The sequence below is a fragment of the Vollenhovia emeryi genome, unplaced genomic scaffold (assembly GCF_000949405.1).
Source record: "Vollenhovia emeryi isolate VEMERY1.0 unplaced genomic scaffold, V.emery_V1.0 DF939142.1, whole genome shotgun sequence".
NCBI lineage: Eukaryota > Metazoa > Arthropoda > Insecta > Hymenoptera > Formicidae > Vollenhovia > Vollenhovia emeryi.
In genome coordinates this window covers 76,607-104,126 of record NW_011967224.1, presented here as the reverse complement: position 1 = coordinate 104,126, position 27,520 = coordinate 76,607, and the positions used below count along the sequence as shown (strand labels likewise).

Genomic DNA, 27,520 nt, shown 5'->3' with positions numbered 1-27,520 from the left:
CCGCCCAATTCGAGCGCGTGGCGAGATGTGCGCATAGCAATATCGATCGCCGGGCGGTCACATCTTGCCACGCGCTCGAATTGGGCGGTAGGCCGGCCTAAGACAACGATTTTTAATAATTAATTACTCGTTAACTATTACGAAAATTGCAAAATGGTACAGGACTTTTCCATTCATCTCGATCCGTTCTACCTTCTAAAAAATTTTGTCGGATATGGAAAGACTCACCCTGTATACGAATAGGCAACGTACCATTTATAATAACTGGACCTTTCAGCGTTTGCGTTTCATTTGGATTCAGGATGTCGTTTATAAAATGTCCATTTACAAATTGCGCCCCTAAAGAGTCGCATGTGACATTTCTAAATGTCTTGTGACCTGTGAACGTAATATTTCTCTCGTCTTTCTGAACAGTATCGGCAATAAATTCGGTCAAGTTCAAATTGTTTACGAAGCCAATTACTCGTAAATTTTCGATCGATACGTTTTTATTGAAAGTAACCGTCGCCATATCATCTTCTTTGTAAATGTCAATAATGTCATTGTCATTAATCGAAGACGCCGTTATCATCCCTGTCACTCGTAGAGATCTTATCGCTGCACTTCCGTGAAAAACGTCATCGTAAAGTGATTTTGCGTTTGTTAATGACAGATTCCACGTATTGAGAGGCACTCCATTGATCATTTCTACGTCCAAAGTATCAGTTTCCAAATTGTCAACTATTAAAGCGCCTGTCAGATTCTGCCGCGCATAGAGTGTTAACGCGCGTGTGGCCAAGTCACTGTAGTTGAGTCCGTTGATTGTGTTTGGCAAGACCTCATCGGTCAGTAACGTCGAGACTGTCAAATTCTCGAAATGCACTTGTCGCAAAGTTTTATTAATTTTATCAAGGAACGTGGCCTGCGAAATAGTTTGCCTAATGGTATCAAACGACAAATCATCAACAATGGACGATTTGATAAATAATAATATTTTATTTAGGCAACCAGAAGCGGTATCTTGCTCGTGGGTTATGTAATGCTCCAACTTGTTCATAGTGCCAAGAGTTACATTTTCGAATAAGACATTTGCCGACATCCTCGTCAAATCTGAAATGGATAAATTTACGTTGCTGAAATGAAATTACATTATAATACTTGGCTTACTTTTCATTTCTATTATTATGTAAGGAGAAAGCGAAAAATAATCTTTAAAAGTACTGTTTCTGTTTCCACGACAGATTAGTCATTGCTTTTCATAATATTATAGACAAAATATTTGATTTTTTTTACTTTGGTACTTAACATTCGAATGACGTTTAGAACCTTTTATAAGCTTTAATTACTATACTTACGAGGAAACTGTTGATTACTGTTTAATGTTACGAATTCTGAGAAAAGGTGATGATTAATTCGTCTAGATTGAATTTTTGCGCGAGCGTTTATGTTGACAGCGCTCCAGAATGTTTTATTTCCAATAATTAATGCATCGTTTTCGGTTTTTAATAAAAAATCGTCGAGATCCAACCACGTTTTGGCGTTGATTGAATTTTTGAGTACAATGTCTCCCACAACGGTCAGACTTTCAAAAATAATAGCTGACAAAAGACTGTCGGTTTCGTTAAGCAGACCTTCTGCGCTGCTTACGTTAGTACCCGTTACATTTCCATCGATCTGAAAGTTGAACAGAATAGTGTTCCATTTAATTGTAATATATATACACACGTTTAATGAATCGTACCTGAAAGGCTCCTTCAATTTCCAGATTTTCAAATGTAATTTCTGCGTCAATAACTTTATGTCTGCTGGGAATAATGAAATCGTCGATATTTATCTTGTTTATCGCCGCGATACCTAGCAAATGTTCTACAGACAGGTTGGTGAAGTGCTTTTCGCCAGTAATGTTGGTAGAAAATATCCCACCCGTTGAAACATAATTTTCTGGATATGACAAACCATTCAGAAATGACACGTAAGGTTCTTCAGCGACAAGCTGTTAAAGAAAATTTTCGTACATAAAACGTGAAATAAAAGTGACACATCTGGTGTATGTACGTGTAATGATTTTTCGTAAAGGGAGAAAAGGGTGATAGATATAAGCACTTTTTTAACACTGCATTAGGGACATCCCAATTTCATATGGAAGACCGTGCTTTCGGGAATCACGTAAACCATGCATGAATACGACGTTACTTATTTTCTTACGAGGGCAAAATTGTTTCGTTATCAAGATTGCGTGGGCGCTCTATACAATTCTGTGCTGTGTGATTATATTGCCTTACCCCTTCCACAATTGTCTCTCCAGAAATAATTGTTGATTCATCTTTCCAAACTATACCTTGCATCAGCTCTTCCCAAGTAATGTTATTTACTTTGGAAAAGCTCAGGTGTCCGTCAACCTTTAATCGCTTTAATTTCGACAAGTTTACGTCGCTGTAATTTCTCATTGTAAAATCAAACACTATTTCTCCCAGTGGTATGCCATTTAAAGAGAAAACTGTTAAGTTATCGGCGTCGATTGAGGGAAAAGATTTCTGGCCGTTAATAATGTCGCGATTGGCGATTTGAAGATCGCTCGCTACGGTGGAAGCTGACGCGTTGTTAATAAAGGCGGCGGTTAGATTTTTCACACGTAGAGTACCATTCACTAGAAAATCTCCAGTTAATTCAACAATGTCTGGTAAGAAGATTTTCGCCGAGTTAGTCACGTTTTTCAATTCCGGTAAGATTCGATCGAGCCGCGTCTCTAGTTCCTCTAATTTCTTTAAATTTGACGTCACGTTTATCGATACGTCTTTCATCTCCAAATTGACCGAACCGACTTTGATGGCGTCATAATTTACATGTCTTTCGATTGTGGCGTTTGATACGTTTACTTTCGCAAGATTCCAATATGCTGCTGTCACAGGACTCGCAAGGTAACTTTGATTAAACTGCACTTCAGTCTTATCAAAGATGGCTTCTTGTTTTCGAAACACCTCCTGAAAATTTATACCTTATTTTACAAAACTTTAGAAAAGCAATTCAAGCCGTACACAAAAAATTATATTTTACATATTCTATTATACTATATCTTAAATATTTATTTCAATGTGTGTCAATTATATAAATAAACGAAATATTGCGTGTACGATTACATTTATACATTTAAATACTTATATGAAAATCTTATTAGACACGTTGTACATTTTACCACATAGTCACAATATTATACACAAGAAAGGAATTATATGAGACGTGTAAAGTAAGTAAAGATACATACTTCCAATAAAGCTCGTGTCTTTAGTACACTTTCCGTTTCGTGGTGAATAGGATGCGCCGATTCGCTCAAGGACACTTGTATACGTACAAGCGTGTTCACATGCACGAATCCGATTTTAGGAATGACGACAATTTTTGACAGATTAAAGTTATTTAAGACCTGACTGGACAAAGGCACAACCTTAAACCTCGATCCGTGCCAAGCCAACGCGAGTACGGTTAAATTTTTTAACTCAACTAGCAGCAAGGACTCATCCCGATATGTATCCAGTGGTATTGCGACTATCCGTACGATTGTGGTTGTTTCTGTGGAATAAATGGTTGATTTTTCGTTTGCTCGGAAATGAGCAAATCTTATCGTCTTACCGTCGAAATGCAGACTCGTCTCAGCGTTATTTTGAAAGTCGTCTTCAAAAATGTGAAATAAATGCAGTTCTTCTCCGCCAATTGCCAAATATTTGATGTAACCGCTTTCGAAGCAGGCAAAATGTGTAAGTTTGTTGGACTTGATATCTTTTAATTTCTCAAACTGGCATGATTTATCTTGACTTTTCGATTCATACAGAACTACGCTGTCGACTCCTTGAAAAGCTAGCACGGGACGTCCATAAATTGGACAAACTTGAGTGTTGAACACTTTCGGAACAAATGATCGCCAACACAGCCTGCACGATATAAATATACGCCAAATATTATACTTGTGTTATTTACTTTTACAGACCGCTGGTATAAAACTTGACCTTACAACATACGTCTGAAATATCAGTATAGAAAATTGTAATTGAGAAAAGCGATTTTACTCCCTTTGAAGAGAAAGAACAGAGATGACCTTTTTCGAGGATATTTTTGGAAAATTTAGCACGTCAAGATTGCAAACATAAAAGTTAAAAAGTATTATCATACAATGTTATTCAATAATTTACTTATAATAGGGTGCTATATAGTGCTTCGTTTTAATTGTAAATTTTTTTGCATCTTACATGTATTTTCTCACGATCCTTGCAAAATTTGATTGCAAATCATAGAATGCGTTTATATGTATATTATTATACATTGAGTGAAACGAGCAACATGCATAATCGAATAAACGGAATTACCATATATGGATACGATGATTGCTATGGTCAACATCGAAACCGTAAATTTCAATCAGTGATTGTTCGAGATACGCATTGTGAAGTAACAATAATTCATGTTGAATTTTCCCTCGCACAAATTCCATATCTTGAATTTGCTTCTGCATTTGCCATTTAAAATACAGCATATGTGCATTTCCCGAAATTGCATACCAATACAGAAAACAATCGCGTTGGGATTTAACCAGCAGAAGTGCCATTAGATTGTTCGTACGATTTTCATTAAACGTTGCCTCGACATTCAAGTTGAGAACTTTAAACTGTAATATGTCTCCCTCAGTCGGTATACTTATAACATGTTCGACTGACAAATCGTCCCAGTTAATCTTGTAGAAAAACAATGTTGCATTTTCAGCACAAATAAAATAACTCGCTTCCATTTGCAGACATTGCCAACTGTTTTCTGATATATTAATCTTTTGAGTTATATTATCCAGCGAATGCAATGAAATATTTGTAACAACAACCTCTGAAAATAGAAACACCCTTTCAGATTATTCTAAATTATGATTAATTCGAGATTATTGAGAAACAGCCAAATGTGAAAAAGTCAATAGATATATTTGCATAATGAAACAGGACGTGCGATATTACGTTCTCTTATATCAAAGTGTCTTGCACATTATTACGAGTGTACAATAAAAATACACACGCAAAATGACCTGGAATTTTCCCGCTATTATAAAATTTAATTAAAGTAACCATTTCTTTTTCATTATACGAAATTTATAAAAATTACGCAGCATTTTTGTATTCATTAAATCAATATTAAATTAATTAAGTATTTGATAATAATTCACCTTCTCGATTTCCAGCACCAGTACCGAATTCATACTCTTGCCAAATTATCGATGTCTCTTCGTGATCTCGGGGTCTTCGAAATGATCTACTATTGCCAAGCATTTCGTCCAATGTCTTCGACATTTCGTTTAGATCCTGGCATTTTGCGTTATTTATGAAAATCCATAAAGTAAGGAAGCGTACGGCGAGATCTTTACTCGGTAACATTCTGACAAAGACTGAAACTTAACCGAAATTCACGGTGGCCTGTGAAATTCTCATGACCGCGGTGTCACGTAAATATTTGCGCATTATACACGACTCACAATGTTTTGATTTTCATTGAGCCGACGCTGACATCTAATTTAAATTTCTCCAAAATCAAGCTGAATGAAGACCGAGCTTTTGTTTCTAAATATTATCCGCTGGCCATACTCGCATTATTATCAGTAATATTGTTATAATTTTCGCAATATTTATTATATATTACGTACTTTACGCCTAGGTAACATCTACGTATAAGCACAAAATTTACATTTAATATTATCACTTTATCTTTCTTGAAATTATGTAACATATAGGAAATTAATGATATGAAATATAATTATAACAACCAATTTTTTGTTACAGTATGTAAGTAGTAATTCTAAGATGTAATAATTTATTATAAATGTATTTCAATATTATGCTAATTTTAATTAAAACATGACAATTTATATTTCACACTTTATAGACATGCGTGTATATCTTACACTTAATTTACTGCCTTCTTCTATTTCTAATAATTATATTTTTGCGCGTTAAATTGAAGAGAACAAGTATATACAGAGTATAATTTATGCTATAAATAATTGGTATCAGTAAAATTATTAAAGTGCGTTGTAGTGTGTAGTCGTTGTTAACAGAATTTGTAACAATTTTAAAAGTAAGATTATTTTCTTTAAAAGAGAAACAAATTCTTATTATATTCTTATATATATTCTGTGCGCAACGTAGATATAAGGTGACCATATTTTTCATAAATGTTTATTAAACTACACACATATGGTTACATTTACGCTATTCCTTTATTTACATTAATTTCGCATATTCGCCGTATTTGTTATTAAAGTTACAATATAAACAGCCTTTATACGCTGTACATCAATCGCATTTTCTCATTAACTAATTTCTCGGTAGAAATATTTTCACGTGTCTCGGATGTCTTTAAGTGGCATACACAGATTACTGTGCATTATAAATGATGCCATACTTTCCAATAATCGTACCATAACGTGTATTTGATAATCACGTTTGATTCGAACCAATTTCTTTTTTAGAAAATCGAATTAAACACAAAATTGTAAAAGGCGACGATATTATCAGTCGAGTATGTAATTTTTACGCTGTAATAATTTCAATAAAATCGAGAAGACCGTATATACACATAGATAATGTTATGTACGTAAGACGTTTTTCATTTGTAAGAATAATAAATATTAAAGTATGGTGATTAAATTAGCGTTCTATGAAAACAATTGTATTAAAATTGGTACATTGTTGTAAATTATGGTACGCTGACTGGCAGAAATCTCGTCCTGTCGCCAACCTGTGGCTCGAATCTCAGATTCACTTTTTCACTGTTGTCGTCGCCGACCTCGAGGAAAGTATTCCAGTCGACGAGAAAATACAGACCGTTTCTTCGTTTAGTTGGCAGAACGGGGTCCGGTGCACGAGTGGCACCACCGAAGGATTCTTCCAGTCCCATGAGATTTATGCTCGCAGATGTCGATGACTCCGGAGCTGGTGTCAACGCATCCCGGAAGTTTGAACCGTCCTTCGTGGAATCTGAAGTCACCGGGGCCGCGGTCGTGGTTGTTGTCGTCGTCGTTGTCGTCGTCGTTGTCGTCGCCGTCGCCCCCGTCGTCGCCGTCGTCGTCGCCGCCGTTGTTGTTGAGGAAACTGCAGATTCTGCCGACGAGATCTTTGGTGAATTGGCGTTCGATTTCATTTTCATTCATCTCTTTTTCCACGGCATTCGCGAGCAACTTTCTCATGCTCTCTGATAACGAACGCGACGGTTGCACAGTGATAAAAAAAAAGTGCTATTAAACATTGCGATCAATTTTGCGACTATTGATGCAAACTAGAGGTATTAATTAATTGGAGAAGAAAAATAAAAAACAGACAAAGAGTGAAACGAAAGATAGAGGTGATAGAAAACATAGATGCCATTGAAAGTACCGACTTTTATCATTGAATAATGAATGTAGACGTAAAAATGATAGGAATACTTTAGTTTTAAGAAAAATTGGGAATTGAGGAGGAAGATATTGTATTTAAAGGAATGTCTGCAAAATAGAGAAAGGTAGCAGTTGAGTCGAGAAGAGTAAGAATAAATATTCCAAATTCATTTCAAGACGATGCTAGCACCTGTGAGATCACTCCCCTCCCCCAACTTACATCTCCGCTGCGTTTTCTCTGTATAATTTATTCCCTGTATAACGTAGCATATCTGTTATATTATAGGAGAAGAAACTGTCTCCAAAGAGTAAAGTACATAATAAATTTGCTTATCCGTCACGTGATTGGTAGCGATGATGATGACATCGAGCTACGAACCGGTTCGCGTGCAAGCACATGCATCGGACATTCACATGCAACGTCACATGCAACGCGCGCTGCTTCGAGGACAAGTGCGCAAGATGAAAGTTGCACATCTAGTTGACAGTAACATAAGAGAGGAAAAGTCTGCGTGCAAAAATCCTCTTTGAGGTGCATCAGCCTAGACAAATTGTATGCCAAAAACGTATCAGAATTTATCGTATGTTGCGTCAGTCTGCCGGTCTTACCTTTAAACTTGTGTAAAAGCTGAGATTTTGCAATTTTATTTCGTTCAAATTACAAAAACGATGTTTATTATTTTACCCGATGAAAAAATAATATATTAGAAATTCATTAACAGTTCGCTGTAAGATGTAAAAGTATTGTGTAATTAATATTTTAAGTGTTCAAGTTTCTAGAGTATCTCGAGTATTCTAGATTTGTTGTTAATATATGGATTCTTTGTTTAATTTGTAATACAAAGAACGATATGCGCCCTGCACAGTTAACTGCCGTATGACTGATATCAATTTTGTAATAAAAAAATGTTCCCTGCGCTCTCGCGCGTTCTCGATCTCATAGAATAGTAATATATCAAATGACTAGCTAATATATGCTATTCTGATGACTGTTGGCCGTAATCTAGATCTGCGCGGATTCGCAGACACCCACGGGATACGAAGCGTAAAGTCGAGCAGAAGCGAGAGAGAGAGGACACAGCCAAAGAAACTTATGCCGAGGTAACGTAACAATATGAGAGTATTTAGTAATGGCATCTTCCAGAATTAATGAACATAATCAGGAGGACGTGTAATCTTATCTCCCGTGTTGGTTAACATGCGTCTGATCCTCGCCAGACCCTGAATGATTCGTCCAACCCAGAATTCCGAAGTGCCCAAAACGGATATCATAAATTTCTTTATACCGGTTGGGGCGGCTGGGGGGGCCGACGTGGTATTCGCGAGAGCTCGATCGTCACTGGCAGTGATTTCGACGGTTTCTGCCGGAGGAAGACTCTGTTGTCTTTTTACTTCATTTTTCACGTCTTCGTTGTAAAGTCTAATTATCTCTTCGAGACTTAGCGGATCCGGCCCGTCCTTTAGAGTTTTCGTCGTGGCGAGCAGATCGTCGGCTACCTTTCGCACGTCCGTTGGGCTCGCCTTTCCCTCTTGCACTAATCTGATTTTGTCCAAAAGTTGGTTGATTTTCATTCTCTGCCCCTCGTCCTTGACACGTGCCTCGTGAGGCTTGAACACGTGGATCTTGGTCGTCCTCGTTGGCTCTACGCTCTCCGTCTTTGGCGTCGTTTTCGGTGCCTTGCGCGATATGAGGCCTATATTCTCCAGGATTTGCCTCATGTTATCTGGAACAGCCTCGATCAACGACGGCCGCTCCGTTGACGGCGACATGGCCTTTTTCTGTCTGCTGTCGCTGACGCCAAGCCCGAATCTCGCTAAAAATTCTTTCATATCTTCGTTCTTTATCTTAGACGTTGGCAACGGCTTGAAATTGGTATAAGAGTTTGTATTGGCGGTCGACTTGTGCGTGGGCATTGTGGTCGTTGCTAGATTGGACGTTTGCAAACCGAATCGTTGAAAAATCAGCTGTACGTCAGGTGTTAGATTGTTCATGCCTTTGCCAATCTCCGAGACTGGGCTCTCGAAAGTGTTTTGAGCGGTTATCGATGGCGAATCAGGCACAGCGGCCGACAAGCTGGACGTTGTATAGACTAAGCCGTTACCGTTAGGAATTTGGGACTTCATCTCCAGTTCTTTTTCCTTCTTTTTAAACACGTCTTCCACGTTCGTGGCATTTTCCGGTCGAAGTCCAATCGAGGCAAGCAGCTCCATCACTTCCGGGCGCATTGTCGTCGTTGTCGTAGTGATTCTGCGAAAACCTCCAGAGTTTAGATTATAAGTGGAATTGTATTTTAATCTCTCGGAGAAAGAAGAAGGAGTAGAAGAAGACGGAGAAGAGGAAGGCATTGGCGTTACGTAGATAGGAAACGATTGTTCGGCATTAACGATTGGCATTTCTTCCGATGTTGCGTTCACCTTTGAAACCGTGGGAATGCGATTAATTTTGCTAATCGGCACAGTCGGAGCCACATTTTCTAGTGCTACAGTAGTCGAGGCAGCCGGTTGTTGGTCGCGAATTCTTTTCAAGAGCATATCTTGAAGTTTCGCTAACGTTGTGGTACTTTGCGTCGTTGGCGCGTTATACCGCCATTTGTCAACGGATAAAACATTTTCGTTATATTTTAGAGGACGAGACGTAGCCTCTGGGCCCAAGTTACGCACAGTGTGCGAAACATCCTTTTTCGTCTCTACCGTTTCAGGGGGGACCGTTGTCGCGCTCGTACTGTATACTATATAGACTCCTTTGTCTTTGGTTAGTGACGAACCTTCGAACACTGGTCGCCTAGTGGTAGTTGCCGGTTCCTCGGCGAAGGGTTGGTTGTGCAGACTTTCCAAGTTGAAGCTGAATTTCATCGGCGCTGAATCGAACTTCAACGCCTCCTTTTCAGACACGTTTGAATACGAATCTTTGTGATTTTTATGTTGCGTTTGCACAGATGGGCTTCCTTTCGCTAAGTTTTTCTCCGGAGCGTACGCCACTATAAAATTTTCAAGTGATTGCTTGTCATGTTGCGTCTCTTGCGCAATTGCGTTTGCTTGTAACTTCTTGCTCTTCGTCGTTTCGTAGTTTCCCAGATTGGACGAAGGGTCCGCGATTAATTCAACTATCGGCGGTTTGGTATATAAATCCTTGACGTTCTCCTCCGCGTCGTCTGCGTTGTACGGCAAAACTACCATCAGTGCTTTTTGGTAGATATTTCGCGTTTCCTCGATTGTCTTTTTGTTCTGATATGTCTCGAGATCTTTGGACGTGATGTTGAAGAGAATATCAACAATCTCACGTCTACTGAGCTGTGGCAAAGTAGCATTTTGTTGAATTAATCTCTCGACTTCGTCGATTGTCCGGTTGATCGAGCTCTCGACTTCAGTTCTTGACGGAAAATCATTGCAATGACACAAGCCGATGACGATCAGCATACACATTAGCACAATCTATGAAAACAATAATTATATGAATTAGACAAAAAATATCATTGAGAGAGAGAGAGAGAGAGAGAGAGAGAGAGAGTGTGTGTGTGTGTGTGTGTGTGTGTGTGTGTGTGTGTGTGTGTGTGTGTGTGTGTGTGTGTGTGTCTTTTTGTGTGCGATACTAAAATACATTTTAGATTGTAAAGCAGTCTTTTGTTTGCCAGAAATTAATTAAACACTTTGAACTATAATACATACTATAATAAGAAATTTGTTAATCTATTTTTATTAATTTAAATATATATATATATTTATTATATATTTTTTTTCCTTTTAAAAACTTAATAGATGACATTGAATACACTACGCATTAAATATGTTTAAAAAATAGGTATAAGTGTTCCAAAAATATCTTATTGCAAACGTTTGTAATATCCTCACAGATTTAGGTTACAATGTGCGCGATATATGCGAAGAAATTGTTTTAGAGATGTTATTAATTTATAAGAGTGAGATATGTATTTCATTAATATAAAGCGATGCTTACTCAATTATGTTAAAGAAGTATGTAAGTCCAAGATGTATGTCAACGTTGTTTTCCATATTTATGAGCAAATGTCGCAAAAGAAGCCTTGACTAGAGGATTACTGATGTCAAAGAGATACACTTTGTCAATTCTGTAGCTTTCGTAATATCTATATGCATTATACTCGCGATCCATTTCATTCCTTCAGATATACGAAGTAATGAAATTCATGCCTGATGTAAGAACAGACATCTTTTCTCGATAAAGCTGTTTTTAGATTTGTTCGGAAATATTATATTTATAAATGTAGTGATCTTCTCTGCAAAAATATACAGACTCCACTAGCAATGGTAAGAGGGCATCTTAATTCATTATAAATCGCATTTTTTTTCTAAAGTCTACTCCAGGCAATCTGTAATTTGTATCAGGGAGTAGAATAAAATATTATTTACAATTTTATCATATTATATCATACATAAAGGTATAAAGAGTTGGAACACACGACGAAAAAGAAATGTTTGGTGGTTATGTGTATATGCTCGATACACAGTCGAAAAACAAATGAGATAAGTCTTAGGATAAAAGTTTTTGAACTAATAGCGAAAATTTGGCAGCTAAATCGTTCCATTTTATATTTTGCTACTTACAAATTATATGTAACAAGCAATTGGCAACTTTTGCTATTTTTTTAATATAAAGGGGAAAATGTGACTGCAAAACGGTGAAATTTTTTGTGAAGAAAAATAAAATTTTGGCAAATCTCTATATGAGTTGCGCTTGAGAAATACAGTAATGATTGTATAGAGGCGAAAAATATGCTTAACGAGCGTATAGCAAAAACGTAGCCGGAAAGAGTCAACTTTCACAATCTGATGTCACGCAGTGTTAAAGAATGTGTATTGGTCTTTAAAAGATCTGTAAAAGATTATAATATTTGTGTAAACTTAATAGGCTTAGAAACAGACGTTAATATGTGTAATATAATCGAACGATATGGTTAATAAATATGTATGTAGATTTTATGTATTTTTATTATGATCAATATAAGATGTAAAAAATCAATTAAAAAATTTAATTTTATCAACTATACAGCGTTCATGGTGAATGTTTCGATTGTACTAACTGCCTGTTCCAACATTATTAAAAGATAATGTAAATTAAGAGGCAAATAAATTAAAACATAGCAAGCAATAAGCACTAAGTAATTAAGAACGACGTTTTCTTTTGTTATTTCACGTTAACGTGCTTAACAAACTGACAAGTCGCAACTTGACGTTTATTTCAGTGCGTGAAAAAATTGCGTTTTAACTCGAAATAATTCAACAGCACAAGCTACTTCGAACACTTTGGACACTTTTTCGCATAACGTGGTGATGCACGTGGCGTGGCACAATAATTCGAATAGCACATACGACAGCATGTAACATACGTGCTTGCGTACAGAAATTAATAATACTTAGCACCTTTTCAATGACAGAAAATGCGCCATTTGGTTACAATATTCAAAAACTCACCATTATGCCAACCAATCGTCCGGACACGTAGTCGACAACTGACTGAGCGGCTAAGGCCTACTTTCAAACTCTCTCTCTATCTTACTCACTTGATTCTCCTTAGCTGCTCTGACGCACAAACACGCGTCCATCTGTTCACTTCGCCAGCCAAGTTGAGTATTAAGGTCCACTGAACTTGAAAAGAGCAGCGAGTAAGTAGTTGGACATGTTAGAATCGATATCGATATATTTTCATCCAAGCCAACGTTTGTTGCTGTAAAATATCTACAATATAAAATACCCACATCGCTATTAAATGTATGCGCATAAAGATTATTTTAGTATAAACATTTCTTGATACTAACGAGACTTATCGAAATACCCTAAAAATATCAAAAACAAAATATTAATATGCAAAACTTACACGCGTGTCTGCTTCTCATTGATAGACATTGTTATTAGATACAAGGTTTTACGATTAATTAAAAAATATAAAAAATCGTTTAAATTATAATGTTATTGTAACAAAGAAAGTATGATAAAAGAGAAGACGATACACCTATACATGGATTTCTTCTTCATGATATAAGAGAGAAGAAAGTTTTTTCTTGAACGACAGGAAAATCGGATTATTTGTGTCTGTAATAAAGTGTATAATATATACTTATGTTATATGCATACATGTATGTATATGTATGTGTATTAATACATATATGGAAAATGTATAAATGTGTTGATATGTGCGCAAATTCATGTGGGAAGGCATCATCAGTGATTCTTACACGCTCGTCGCTCGCTCCTCGCCGCTCGCATACCAGATCATAGGCGATATAAACAAGTGAACCAGTTTGAATGCTTGCCGAGTCTTCAGCCCGTTGCTTCCGAGGCCTTTATTTGTTTAAACGTTTATGCTTATTACTCGATATCTTATTGCAACATTGCAAATTTTGCAAAACGGTACATGACTCTTCTTTTCAGTTTAACCCAAACTTATCTATCTTTCGATTATTCGCTTTTACATCCCGCATATCTTGGTCCATTTACAGTTAACACATGTGTATAAGTCGCTCTAATTTTTTTATTTACACTTGCACGTTCGTATGCATATTAAATTTGATTGTACCGACTGTTGGTATTCAAGTTACTACAGCTCGGTACATTATAAAAGCTGCGCTGCAATGTATCGATGTATGGTATTGTAGAACGATATACTGCCCTGCCGTGTTGATTTTACCAAGTTATTTTTATCAATGCAGTAATTAAATATTATTAAAACAATTTTAACAATTTTGTAGTCAAGGACGAAAAGTTTTATACATTTAAAATGTTGTTTCAATACTTTGATGTCGATCGGTTCTTTCTCAAAAGTTTTTCCATATTAATTATAGTATTAATTTATAAACAATTATAAATTGATGACAAATATATAAATATGAATAAAAATACAGAGATTTTAAAACTAAAATTGGAATTCAACTAAGAATTGATCAAAAATACCGTATTAATTTTATTGTGTGGTAATTCTTGGGCTATATTTTTCTTCTAATGCAATTGTAACTAGAGCGTGAGCAAACTCTGGCAACAAAATCAAGTACGATATACATGCTGAGAAAATGTTGTCGACTCATTGATGTTTCTAGTGAAGTTCATTTCGCAATAATAATATATGTATGTATAATTGCACGTCTTTTGTCTTCAATTTCGCTAAAGAAATTTTACAACTGACTTCAACGAGATTAGGAATAAAAAATCCAAATAATTTGCTCTTTCTGGAATGCAATAAAATTTGCAGTTCGACCAGTTCAGTTATTGCTTTGCTTAATGATCTCTGATTGTATATGTAAAATAAACATGATACATTTTCTTATAATTAAGGCGTATTCAGTTATATTTTATTTTTACGTCTATTTGAGTTTTAAGAATCGATATTAACAAATTAACAAGAATTTTATATTTTAATAAAGGTACTCGCGTATTATTTATTTTCATTTTCGCTACTTTTGTACTTCTGTTACTTTTCCAATTAATTATGTAAAATTATTTTTAACATCGTACATTTTTTATGTGACAACGATATTTAGTCAGTATTTTAACTTGGAGACTTAAGCTATTGCGTTAAAAATAGTACTCTTTTTATTCATTATTTTTATATACTTCTTTGTCATTTAGATAAATTATCAATAATTATCTTGTTTTCAAATGTAACGCGCGCGTGTGCGTGTGCGTGTGCGTGTGTGTTTGTGTTTGTATGGATTGTTAGTCGTACAATTATTTTAACTATTTCACAAAATTCCCATGCAAATACGTGTACCTACGTAAATATTTACAACAGATTGTTAGTTGCTAACAGGTCATTTAAAAGATTACTTGCCAAGGGATTATTAATTGAAATATTTTTTAAATAAACCAGCGCATTGTATGCAATGGTTGTTATACAAAAGTTGGCGGATTTGCACCACGCTGACGTCCTTCCTACCACTGCTTTAGCTATATGTGGTGTGTTCAGCAGCGTGTGTGTTAGAGTTGCTGCAATGCGCAACGGTCTCGCCAGATCACAGCGCTTCTACAATCATATATTTAGAAAAGCATTGTTGTAAATATTTTCTGCAGCGTATTGTTGTTCCAGTTACGCGATGACAATATTATCAGAAAATTGATCGATTATCTATTTCCTTGTTTATATGACAAACATGATAGAGTGCAACATTTACATTTGTACACACAATTATTTAATCCCGAGCTCGATAAAATGAAGAAACTTATCGTAAATTTACCGCAATGGATAGGAACGTCGTGAAGGAACTGTAATAATATTTCTACTTACAAATATAAAGGAAAATATATTCTTGCGATAATAAACTGGAATGCAATTATAATATCAAAGGCATAAATATATTTAATAGTATTAAATTTAAAAAACTGATTTACTCAGAACGCGTCTTCTAATTTTGAAGAAAGAAAATTGTAATAACTTTGTTAAAAATCAAGTAATATAAGTACTTAAAATTCATTATTAAAAATCTCTAACAGTAACTAAATCTAAAATCAGTAACAATTGATTTCTTATTCTCATTGATAAAACCCTAAACGCTATTACATGCTCTATAAAGCAGAAAAAATATAAATAATATTTAAATGCCAATGTATTTTATGTTTTGTAGAAAGTTAAATTTTGTTTTATTTAAAAGTTCTTCTCATGAAAATATAAATTTTGTAATTTTCTTGTGTTTTTATGTAATTTTAATTAATGCCGCTAATAGTAATAGTTCATTAATTTTAAAGAGCAAAACGTTTGTCATGTTGTTCTCTGTAGTTTTTAGAAATCGTTTGAGTTGGAGAAACAAATCAAAGTAGGATTTTTAAAAAACCATTATAATTTCAAGTGATTTTAATTGATTAAGTCATAAGAAACAGAAGAACTGGACATTTTAGAACTGGACATACTCGTATATTCTAAATATATTGCTATACAGTGGTAATTTATATACACTTATATCCGTATGTACAAGACATTCAGTTGAATCTCAAATTAATTCGCACTTATTACAATGTACCGTAATTATTACTATTCAATATTTACCATGTGCACATGGCGGATACCATTATGCGAGCAAAGTCTGTTATCAATACCGTTGATTGTCTGCTGTTTATGCTGTTTATGTTCCTTACATCTTCTTTCGAATGCGTATCACGCAAGATATCTCCAAAAATTCTCGTTTCTCCAATAAAATTGGATTAATTGTAAATCAGTTTTTAAAAAATTTATTTAAGACAGGAATATTTATTAAGCATTCTTCTCTCATAATATGTTAATGTTCAATATGTATATTATATTAAATATTTTGGTTGAAAATTTCGTTTTCATAAAACTTGCTCAAGTTTTATTGCAGAATGCGATAACTTACTATTATGTATTTATTGTGTGATTAACAACTTGAATATATAATTTATTGAAAACCCTTATTATTTACGTGATATTTTTGTTAAAAATGAGTCAAAGAATTTGGAGATGTCTTGCATAGAAACGCAATACTCTTAGTCGCCAGGAGGAAACTGAGAGAAGTCTTTCGCATTTCGACTAAGATATCTTATAGCTACATTAACGTCGATGGCAGAATCTGCTCAATGTATCGCTCGTTATTCCGTTTCGTAAGTCCTATAATAGCTCGCCATTTAATACTAATACTCTTCTCTCTTTTGTTATAATTGTTATACTGGTATGATAATACATTTTCTCTCTTTTGCGAAAGAATCCGTATTTTTATTGCATTTGTGAGAAGTACTCTTCATCGTGCTTCTAACAAAATAAGAATCACGGCCGTGTGTTCCTTTTTGCTATAAAACAGTTTTTCTCTTCGTTTCCAACGTCAACAGGAATGGAAGGGGGAAAAATGTTGCGAGAATATTTTGTTTGTGCGTGTGAAAGAAAGAAAAAACGAAAGCAAACATTTAATAAACACGAGGTAATAAATATATGACTTATAAATATACAAATATATATACATATAATAGATAAATAGATAAAAGAATGAAGATTGTTAACAAGAAGATATAATATTTTTCAAGATACGCTGTTACGCCGCTGTTACACTCCGCATTATCTTGCCAGCATTGTATATTGCACTTAGCATAGACATACAATCAACATTAAAGGTGCTGCATCTCAAGATTAGAAAAATCGTATACATACATATACATATATATGTATACATAGATATTAACCTGCAACGCGCACGTTATTGATATTTCTAATATTTGTAGGCATTTCATTCTTTTGAATTATAATAGAAAAATGCGTTGTTTATTTCCAATTTACTTTATTCTAGTAACAACAATGTAAAAATTATAACTGTTTTAGTTTACCGGAAATTCTGATTTGATATAAATTTGAAGTTTAGTAATAACAAAATATTGTACTTTTTGCAAGGAAGATGTCTTCGAGGAAACGAACTGAGACTTAATCTAATTAATGAGGGTTTAGTGGTACACCATTTTCATCTTTGATCGATTGAAAATCAGTTTGAACATTTTACTCAAAACTTTTTTCATGAAAATGTTCACTGTAATATTACTCGAAGAAAACGGAAACAGCGATTTACTAGCTTTTCATATAGCGCAAATCTCCAGGAGATGTTTTTAGAACGTTCTTAAGACATAATTCTAAGAATGTCCTGAAGACATCCCTTGGAAGTTCGCGCTATATAGGTTACTAGAAAATTATCTGTCATGCAGTTTTCTCAGAGAGTAAATATCTATTAAAAACAAATTAACTTTATATTGATCAGAGAGGTAGAAAGCTGAGATGAAAAATTTTAAAGGCGCTCTTTATAATCGTCGAGGTAAAAAAAGAAAAGGGGCAAATTAGGTTATTTATTCTCTCTTCAGCGATACCGATGGAGGAAAATTAAAAATAAAAGAGAAATTATTAGTTAAGGACACGCTCTGCATATGTATGCTGTAACTTGGCTTTTTATGCTTTCTCCACTTCCACCATTTATTCTCTTTTGTTTCTACAAACTTCTCAAGTTATCAAACTTACTTGTCTTACTTCTTGCGAGAATCTCATAAAGATGAAAAGGGGACGACTGGTCCAAAAGTTCTTGGGCAAAAAACTTTGTAAAGAGGAACGAACGCTTTTATCTTTGTCATGTAATCTTATTTTCCCCACATCGGCACTCTAAGTCTTTTCGTTTCATCAACGACGATTGTTATATTAGATAACCAATTTAGAAATTTTACCTTTAACGTTACTGTGCGTACCTTGTATGCGTGCTTGTATTTTTAAATAAAAATATTGCGTTTTTATTCGTTTTCTAAAATCACATTTCACTTTATCGTGGAAAAATTAATTTATCACTTTTCTTTGAAATACGCAATATACCTTTTTTTTATTGCATACAACATATGCTATGTTAGTAAAACTTTTCCTTCGTGTAGGCATTTCAATAAGAATAGCTTCAATATAGACGTACATAACTCTTATTTATTTATACGTATATATGTTCGCAATTTAAAAAGAGAAATGAAAAGAGAAACAAAATATTTATTAACTTAAGAACTTAAAACTCAAGTTCCTTCAATTTTTTCTATAAATCCGTTTCTCTTTCAATCAAGGATTATGAATATTTAAATTTCTCTCATTTAGCAATTTTATATCTAGGTTTCATGTATCAAACTTTGGGTTTTTATTAAGTAAAAACAAATAGGCTTTGAAACAACACAGTTGTTTTCTTGTAAAATGTTAATATTACATATCAGCGTCGTATTACTGTATATCGATATTTAATCTACGAGATTCATTGTATATTTTTAGCGCATAATTCACCAAAGAGAGATTACAAAAGAAGTTAACAGTACATAAATATAAACTAAAAAGTTAATTACAATTATATTATTATTTTTGTTTCTATATTTACAAAGAAAGTCGGAGATCTGTCCATAACCCACCGCTAGCCTATATGACATGAAAAAAATTAAAGGTAAAGGAACATATATTCTCAAACGGGCGTCAGAGTTATTAATACTGATATAAATACTAGCAACAAAAATGTTGTTTAACAAAAATTACGCGTGCATATGTATGCGTATGCGTGCTGCGTGCGCGAGAGCAAAAAATGGTCTTATTAATATATTGATAAAAAGAAGATTATACACACGTTTATACGCACCTAAGTGAGATTAATAATTTGAATGATTTTAACATACGTGAGATTTATAATTTAAGAAAAACAAAGAGAGACGAAAAAGCGGAATAAATTTAATTACAATGCAAAAAGAGATCGCCAGTTACAAAGCATTAAAAGTAAAAAGCATTAAAGCATAAATCTGATTAAATTGAAGCTTGATTATACGTCACGCTTGTGTCAGGTGTACTTCTCCTTTGAACATAATTACGTTGCTATAGTGAACCTTTGAAATAGCGGATTTACAAGATAAAATTCATCGAGATGTATCTATTATACAGCTTAGATTCGCCTTTTCATTACAATATTTCGTTCCATGTATATTGTACAATTGCATTGTCATAATACGCTTTCGTTTTACGTGTGCGTTTACATTTTGTCTTTGATGCAAGTCTTGTTAAATTAATGCTGAAAATTTTCACTTTATTCGCTCATCGAGTGTTCCAAAGAAAGAACTGAACAACTGATATTTTCTGTAAAAATATGTATTTATACAAAGTAACTTCACTTTGTTAAAATTTTGGTAAAATTTAATTGTACAATACATTGCATAAATTTTATTATTTTTATTTAGAAAATTAGTAATGTAGTTTTATTTCAAATTATTTATTTAAACAAGACACCTATACATCTCTCTACGTACGAATTTTAATAATATTTTAAAAGTTTTTATTTATAAATGACATTTCGAACTACTTGATAGATACTCGACTTTTCGTTGCAAAATAAATGCTTCAATCAGAATTTATATTAAAGAACATTCTGCTTTTGATACAAGAATAATTAGTCTTGCAACAATAACGAAAAAAAATAGAAAATAATAAAGTAGTTCTTTAACGTCCATCTTTGTGACTTAAATGAAAACGTTAGATGTATTCTAATTTCGTCTCTGTCGTTTTATCAATAATGAGCATTTATTTCTCGTATGAATAAAATCCAAGATTTTTATAATATATTTCTTCGATTTTTACAAATTTCTACAAAGATGTCATTCGTGCGCGCGCGTGTGCGTGCAAGATAGAGACAGATAGGTAGAGAGAGGGGGAGCGGGGGGGGAGAGAGAGAGAGAGAGAGAGAGAGAGCACATGTGTGATATGGATAAAAGTGTATACTCTTATTTGTTCTATTATTATAATAATTGCAGTGTATAAAGGAAAGAAACAGATAATACAAAGAATAAGTTTTTCGTAATTTATACTTTTTAATTTTTACACATATATGTATGAAATAAAAACTATAATCACAACTAATATATATTAAACATAAAGGATATGATACACTTATGTATATCACATGTAAAAAAATATCTGTAATATTAAATAAACTTTAAAAATGTAATGTCTACGACAAAATTTCAGTTTGAGAAGATTTACAAAGCTCTTAGAAAAAAAAGGTATTTTAAAGAAAATTAGTTATTCGTCAAATTACCTTGCATTAAAAAAAGAGAATAATACCACACTTTCCTTTGTATAGATTTAACAAGAATTTGACGTAAAATTAAGAAATTATATTTTATTAATTAAAAATAATGTGATGTGGCTAAAAAAATGGGATTTGGCAGTCTTCACAGTATAGTATAAAAGAGTCTTTTCAAACAAAGTTAATGTCAATTTTTAATATCAAATAAATTATAAATTTTTGCCAAAAATAAATTAATTAAAGGTCTAAAAAAACATTCGGCCACATGTATGGGACGTTTTCGAAATATAAATGTATAAATATGTATTATTAATTTATGTAAAACAACTTAAAATTATAACTAAACAGTAATATACACATAAATATTATAGAATTAAAATGAAGAAGAAACGAAATATGGATACATACGCGCGCACACATACATATACGCACAAAACATAGCAAAAAGTAAAAACTATATAAATAAAGAAGATTAATACTTTTAATTAGCAGATGTGTGATTTTTATTTACAATTAATTTGTGACTCACTCAACATATTTCTTAGGAATTTTTGCAATGTATTTTACGATGCAGAGGAGAAAACGTTGTTGTTCATTTGTACAAAATATTTGTGCACATTCTCTCGCAACGTGGCGTTGATATGTCTTTATAAAATACTAAATGTGCTTGCAACTGAATTATCTTTGAAATTAAAGTGAATGATATTTTAGATTATATTACATACATATATATATTATATATGTATATATGTATATGTATATGCTTGTATACATGTATAAACAGGCATAATCTGGATTTATTGCTTAGTGATTGCTTCTTTTTCCTGTATTGTCTTCTTTCTTCCTCTCAAACAAGAGCAAAAATCCAAAAGTAATGTAAACAAGTCGAATAAGAATTGATGATACATTACGGCGTTAGCCGACACCACGTGGCAACATAATAGATAAAGAGCTAATGGAACAAAATGTGTTAATTCCTTCTTAACGTTTGCCCATAACGTGTATGTTCCATACGGTCATATTTGATTGTTAATACGCCTTTAGAACTAAGAAATACATTATCAAAACAGAAGAATACTTTTTTTAAATACAATTATTGCATACCTAGTCTTTTTAGTAATTATTTTTCTTACGAAATAATATTACACGAAAAATAATACACGTACACATATTTATAAACTATGTACAAATATGGTGAATATAATTCAACAATTTTTCTAATCTTTATCACAGAAGGAAAGCAATAACGTAATCATATGTACAATAGTATCGTAGCGATCTAAAACTATGTATTGATCGACATAGGCTTTAGAAGTTCTGATATCAGATTATTATCTTTCTGCTCCTTTTCAAAAGTATTATATTTTATGAACGAAAGTAATCGATACATAAATTATCTGAAAATGACTGCAAATCTATAAGATGACGCTTTAAATTATTGTTTGATATAAAATATAATATATGTATAATAATTTAGGAAATAATACGTTAATGTAGATACAAAAAGTTTACAATTGAGTTTTGATCAAATTAGAATAAAAACTCGACAAATTCCATCGTATTAGTACAATGGGCGATTTATACGAAGACGTGACGTTATTGCATTGACACCGTTCTCTTTTCTGGCAAGAAAAGATGCACTCTCCGCGATGATAATTGCATCTTAAGAGCAGTTATCTTTACGAGCGCCATTTAATTTTTTTTTTCAACATTACAACATATCGCCCGTTATTTAACTGAAATAGCGAATACGTTTTTACAGGCCTTACCTCTTGAATATCCGTATTGAATCAGAAATGAGCATTACTTTTTTTTCAACAAATATTATATTTGATATTCAAACATGACGAAGGGAATTTTTTAAGTAACAAAACTATAATGAACACAAAGTATTTCGTTTAATTATATATGTAATCAAAGTGAATTTGTAATTTTAGCATTAACGATCAATGATTTTCATCGCTTGATAAGAGAGTCTAATAGTCCAAGTAAAGTTAGCGTTGTGATTACTCATTTCTAATAAAAAATTAGAACTGCTGAAGTTTACAGTAGCCAAAAATTATTAGTAATAACACTATTGAGCATTCTCTCTCTCTCTCTCTCTCTCTCTCTCTCTCTCTCTCTCTCTCTCTCTCTCATACTAAATATATTAAAAACGATTAGCGTGTTGTATGTATGGCATTATCTAATTGTGCCACGTTTGATTGCAAATGTACAACTGCAACTAAAGATCGATGGAAATATATGAATAAATCGATTGCCAATCATTCAATGTCGCAGTAATCGCTCGCATGTGTTATTACATACATTAAATAGCAGGTTGATGCTAATATTTCATTGCCATCCGACGACCGACGACGACCGACGAGAAAAACAGATGCCAAGTTAGTCGACAATTACTGAAGATTCGTGTTATTATCGATTCTATGTATTCGTATGACTAGATTCTATATATATTCTATATATATAGATCGGTGTTACGAATATCACGGGGACTTAAGTCGACGCTTATCAATGTGATTTTCGCCGAAAACAATCGCAGCTAATAATAAGAAACGAAGGCTACAAATAAACGTACGCTCATTGAATTCGAATAAAGGCTTCGCAAGCATTGCCGTTTCGTTTGCCGTTCTGTAAGGTAAGACCTTTCAATTGCGTCTTCTTCCCCTATCGCTTAACTGATCAAAGGAAATCAACATTCGCGTGTCGTTTGCGCGGTAACGAGAGCCGGATTGTTTCGAAACCGGTATTCCGTTGAAAGAGGATATTATACAAACGAAAAGTACCGAATCTACCTAACTGGAGTAGCGGCGACTTAAATATTCGTAAATTAAATACCATGCGTTATGTTAAATACAATGTGTCCGAATAGTAACTTTCGCAAACGAGAGAATTCTTAAGTAATAAGGAAGTAACTACTTGGAAGTAACTATCAACTTGATTGCCACGACAAGAACGAGAAGAAAAATAACGAAAGTATATACATATTTATATATTTGTAAAAACTAAACGTCACAACGCTCTTTTCTTCAACATCGTCTGATTCGATGACAGCGTTAAGCGGGACTAAATTAATGCCGATATTATCGACACAAAAATTAGACCGTCTCCAATCGTCGCGATATACAAATTCGTTTCCGTGTTTAATATGTATATATATTATTGACACTATAACAATACTGTTTTGTGACTTGTCGTTATACCACTCGCGTAGCCTCTTCTGTACAACAGATGTTGAAACGTGCAAAGATTTTATTCATAACGATTACAGTCCTGAGAAAGAATTTCCCGTCACTTAGAGGACGTTAATTTTGAAGTATCGACGTCGACAAGACGATATTAACGAAATCAATCGTGGAATTGGCAAAAATAGTCTCGCGATTGCGCTGGCTATAATCGAGGGTATTCGTAACTATAGGGTGTCGCGCTAATTAAATTAGCAGCGATTATATTCTTTCGGCGGGTTTTTGTAAATACAGTGCTATAATATATGTACCCACGTACTGCAATCCAGTTTAATTATTATAATCATTGCTCGACTGAAATTTATAAAGCTAATTTACAAATTAACATTTACGTACTTGGAAAACAAGAAACTGTTTAATCTTATTCGAGATTGTAAATCAATTCTAATAGAAGAATGTCCTTCATGATCTTGGTATTCAACATTATTACGCATCTTGGTTATGAGAGACGTACATGACTGTAAGTTAATTGGTGCTGAACCAGAATTAAAAAAGGTAAAATCCAATTTAACTTGTTATGTACACGAGATGAAAGTAATCAAGTAATCTCATATTCATTTAATCGCGATCCAAAAACGCACAGATCGAGTATAAATCATTGATTAGTGCGGATTAACTAATTCTTTAACCGACACCTGGACACATATTTCCGTATCTTTTCCTCCTTCAGTAACACACAATTCCCACACAATTTGTTCTACTTCATTAATGGAGTAAAACTTTATTGAAACTATTATGTAATAACACGCATTATTTAATTTAACAATTTTCTCGAAACAATAATTACGTTAGCTAGAAAAAGAAACAATACTTTAACGATAAGATACAGTTGGGATTGTAAATATGTGTCACTTTAAATAGGATTAATAAATAATAAGTTGTGTGAATTAAAGTAAATGAATATAAATATACCATTATTTTTATATCTATAAATGAGTATTGGTTATAAAAGCGGACGCATTCTCATTTCAATTATTACTATGTGTGTGTACATACACGTGGCATATATTTTTATGTCAATGAGCTATTGTTATCGTCCTGACATACGGGTGCATCTAATTACAAAATGTTCTGCACTTCATAAATAGTCGAGTCAGATTATTTCTAAAAAAAGAAAAACACAGAACGAATTCATTAAAGGAATCACCATAATGTGGCATAACGAAGGAAAGACAGTTCTGTAAAATCGCGAGAATCAGATTAAAAGGAGGCCGTCAAAGGTGGAAAAGAGCTACGTCCTCGACTCTGAAGAAAATACATCAAGAGATTTACAGGACCGACCTCTCTATCGTGGCTCTCCAAAGTTATATTCGTTCGGGTATCATACAAATATTCGCAGAAGCGGTACGTTTCCTTCTCTTGCAAAGTGTTCGGCAAAGTTTGTCGTTCAGTCGGAATCTCCTTCGTTCCTCCGCAGGCACGATTTTATTGATCCTCACGAAGCACGACACACTTTTCATTGGCTATGAAAGCTTACTTAAAAATCTAACTTTGGCAATACGACATAATTTATATATACGTGTATGTCTCGAGTTTTATGCAAGATATATCCGGCATATTCGCGCGTGTTTATTGTGAAAAAAAACGGCGATCTTCTCTCTATCACACCTTCGTTTTCGTCTATTTGGCAAAGTGATGGATAATGTCTTGGCAGGATTGTGTGTGTGTGTCTGTGTGCGTGTGTGCGTGCGTGTGTGTGTGTGTGTGTATTTTGTGCGTATATATGATCAGGTTTAAATAGGCGCACGCGCGAGTGTATATGTGATACGTATGTGACGGTTGTCTACACAAATGTGTATTTTTTTTTGCGCTTGCTTAGAACCTTGGGAACATTGTTTTGTCTCAAAGACTGCTGCCAAACTCACTTGATCTCCGTCGATCAATATGCTTTATGTATGTTTCTGAGTATATGCTCTTGGTGCGATCGTCGTATCTGAAAACAAAATTGAAACAAATTGAGAGCTACTTCTCTGATAAAATTGACATAGTAGGATTCGTTTGTATGCATAATGGTTAGATGATATTCTTATACGTATGTACTGCTTATTGTGAGTTGTGTTAAAGGGAGCTGTTGAAATAATTTTATCTTTCGGTCTTTCTGCTACGCAGAATAAGTAAAAGTTCTCAAAACACTACAATAGCCACCTTATATGTAGCTGACGAAACATTTATTTGCGCATTCTACATGTTTTTAATAATTTTGTGCGCAAAAAAAAATAACAGTATCAAGCAATCGGTCTATTTTATTCGATATAACAATACTGTAAAAAAGTAATATAACTTGGTGAAAAGAGAACTAAGTGCGTCGTAACGTCAGTTGTAAAATATAACAAAGAAATTTCATTTTCCTCGTTTACGTATATTTTGTATCGCAGCTGAACTCCTCAATCTGTGTAAAAAAAGTAGATATATACCAGAGTTAGTCAAACCGACTCAATAGACAGATTATTTGTTAGGTTTTAATCCTCGTTGAATAGAAATCAATGAATTGTCACGTTTTAATATATTATGTTTAATACTAATCGTAAGCTGCGTTGAACAACAATATTTGTTGTGCAATGAATAGGTAATCATTTCGTTTAGATTCTTTTGATTCTCGTATAGTTGTCAGTTCAATCATCATCGCGCATCATCGCGGATGCAGCTCGCGCGAGATACGCAATATATGTAATTGAACAGAATAATGGAGTAATTGGCGCAGGGAATGAAAATGGAGATACATGACGCCATGCATCCACGCAGATTAAATTAGGTTTAACTTATGAGTTTAATGATCGTTTCTAAGAACTGCGAATGTAACGCTTTCGTAATAAATTCGAACTTGTACTAAACGCGACAGAAATGTGTGAAAAATAATACAGCTTCTCTTTAGATTTAATAAAATCAACGTAGCATAGAACGTATAAAACCCAGAATGGCATTTCTATATTCGATTTTGGCAAGGTAAAAAAGTTACGATGCGTTGTTATTAAGAGATTGCTAAAGTCATCTGTTTTACCGACACATTCGAATATAGTTTTTGCGCTGCTGAATCTTTTTATTAGTTTTTACGCCCAAAATAATACCAGGATAAGTTGCGGACCGCATAGCAGAACGTTTTTATACTTGAAACACTCGGGTCAGAAGTCTAATGAGAAAGATATTGGTATTTGAAATTTTCGATTTTTTAGTCGTGAGCAATTTGAATTTGGCTTTATAAAATTACAAAATTCTTCCACGCGATTACAGTACGCGTAAAAACAAAGCGGGGGGTTCACGACTTTATATAAAAAACGAAGAGAAATTAAAAATATCAGCATGTGAAGCCTAACCACAATTACTTATAAAGCGATATTTTTAATTTCTCTTCGTTTTTTATATAAAGTCGT

General features: G+C 33.8%; 3 protein-coding genes across 7 annotated transcripts in view; all 3 read right to left on the bottom strand.

The window, feature by feature from the left end:
- Positions 1 to 5,391, bottom strand: part of LOC105566711 — a 9,746-nt gene extending 4,355 nt beyond the window's left edge. The window contains exons 1-8 of the mRNA XM_012020925.1: positions 5,177 to 5,391; positions 4,338 to 4,845; positions 3,607 to 3,905; positions 3,242 to 3,546; positions 2,262 to 2,960; positions 1,721 to 1,972; positions 1,335 to 1,653; positions 253 to 1,089 (exon numbers count right to left, since the gene is read on the bottom strand). Coding sequence (XP_011876315.1) covers positions 253 to 1,089; positions 1,335 to 1,653; positions 1,721 to 1,972; positions 2,262 to 2,960; positions 3,242 to 3,546; positions 3,607 to 3,905; positions 4,338 to 4,845; positions 5,177 to 5,384 — 3,427 coding nt within the window. The 5' untranslated portion in view covers positions 5,385 to 5,391. The remainder of the gene's footprint in view (positions 1 to 252; positions 1,090 to 1,334; positions 1,654 to 1,720; positions 1,973 to 2,261; positions 2,961 to 3,241; positions 3,547 to 3,606; positions 3,906 to 4,337; positions 4,846 to 5,176) is intronic.
- Positions 5,392 to 5,836: 445 nt separating this feature from the next.
- On the bottom strand, positions 5,837 to 12,895 carry LOC105566709 (cell wall protein DAN4). Of its 2 annotated transcripts, none has more exons than XM_012020919.1 (3): positions 12,827 to 12,895; positions 8,665 to 10,810; positions 5,837 to 7,106 (listed from the first exon to the last, which is right to left on the bottom strand). In XM_012020919.1, the coding sequence occupies exons 1-3, from the start codon at positions 12,827 to 12,829 to the stop codon at positions 6,703 to 6,705; spliced, it is 2,553 nt and encodes an 850-aa protein (XP_011876309.1). In that variant the 5' UTR covers positions 12,830 to 12,895; the 3' UTR covers positions 5,837 to 6,702. The 2 variants fall into 2 exon arrangements, with proteins under 2 accessions (XP_011876309.1, XP_011876310.1); XM_012020920.1 differs by lacking the exon at positions 12,827 to 12,895 and adding an exon at positions 11,334 to 11,367.
- LOC105566710 (octopamine receptor beta-2R-like) overlaps positions 11,599 to 27,520 on the bottom strand; it is a 47,991-nt gene continuing 32,069 nt past the window's right edge. Inside the window, exons 4-6 of one of the 4 annotated variants that reach the window (XM_012020921.1) lie at positions 26,018 to 26,085; positions 12,916 to 13,000; positions 11,599 to 11,724 (exon numbers count right to left, since the gene is read on the bottom strand). In XM_012020921.1, the coding sequence (XP_011876311.1) occupies positions 11,676 to 11,724; positions 12,916 to 13,000; positions 26,018 to 26,085 (202 nt within the window). In that variant the 3' untranslated portion in view covers positions 11,599 to 11,675. The other 3 variants (XM_012020922.1, XM_012020923.1, XM_012020924.1) reach the window with 3 other exon arrangements.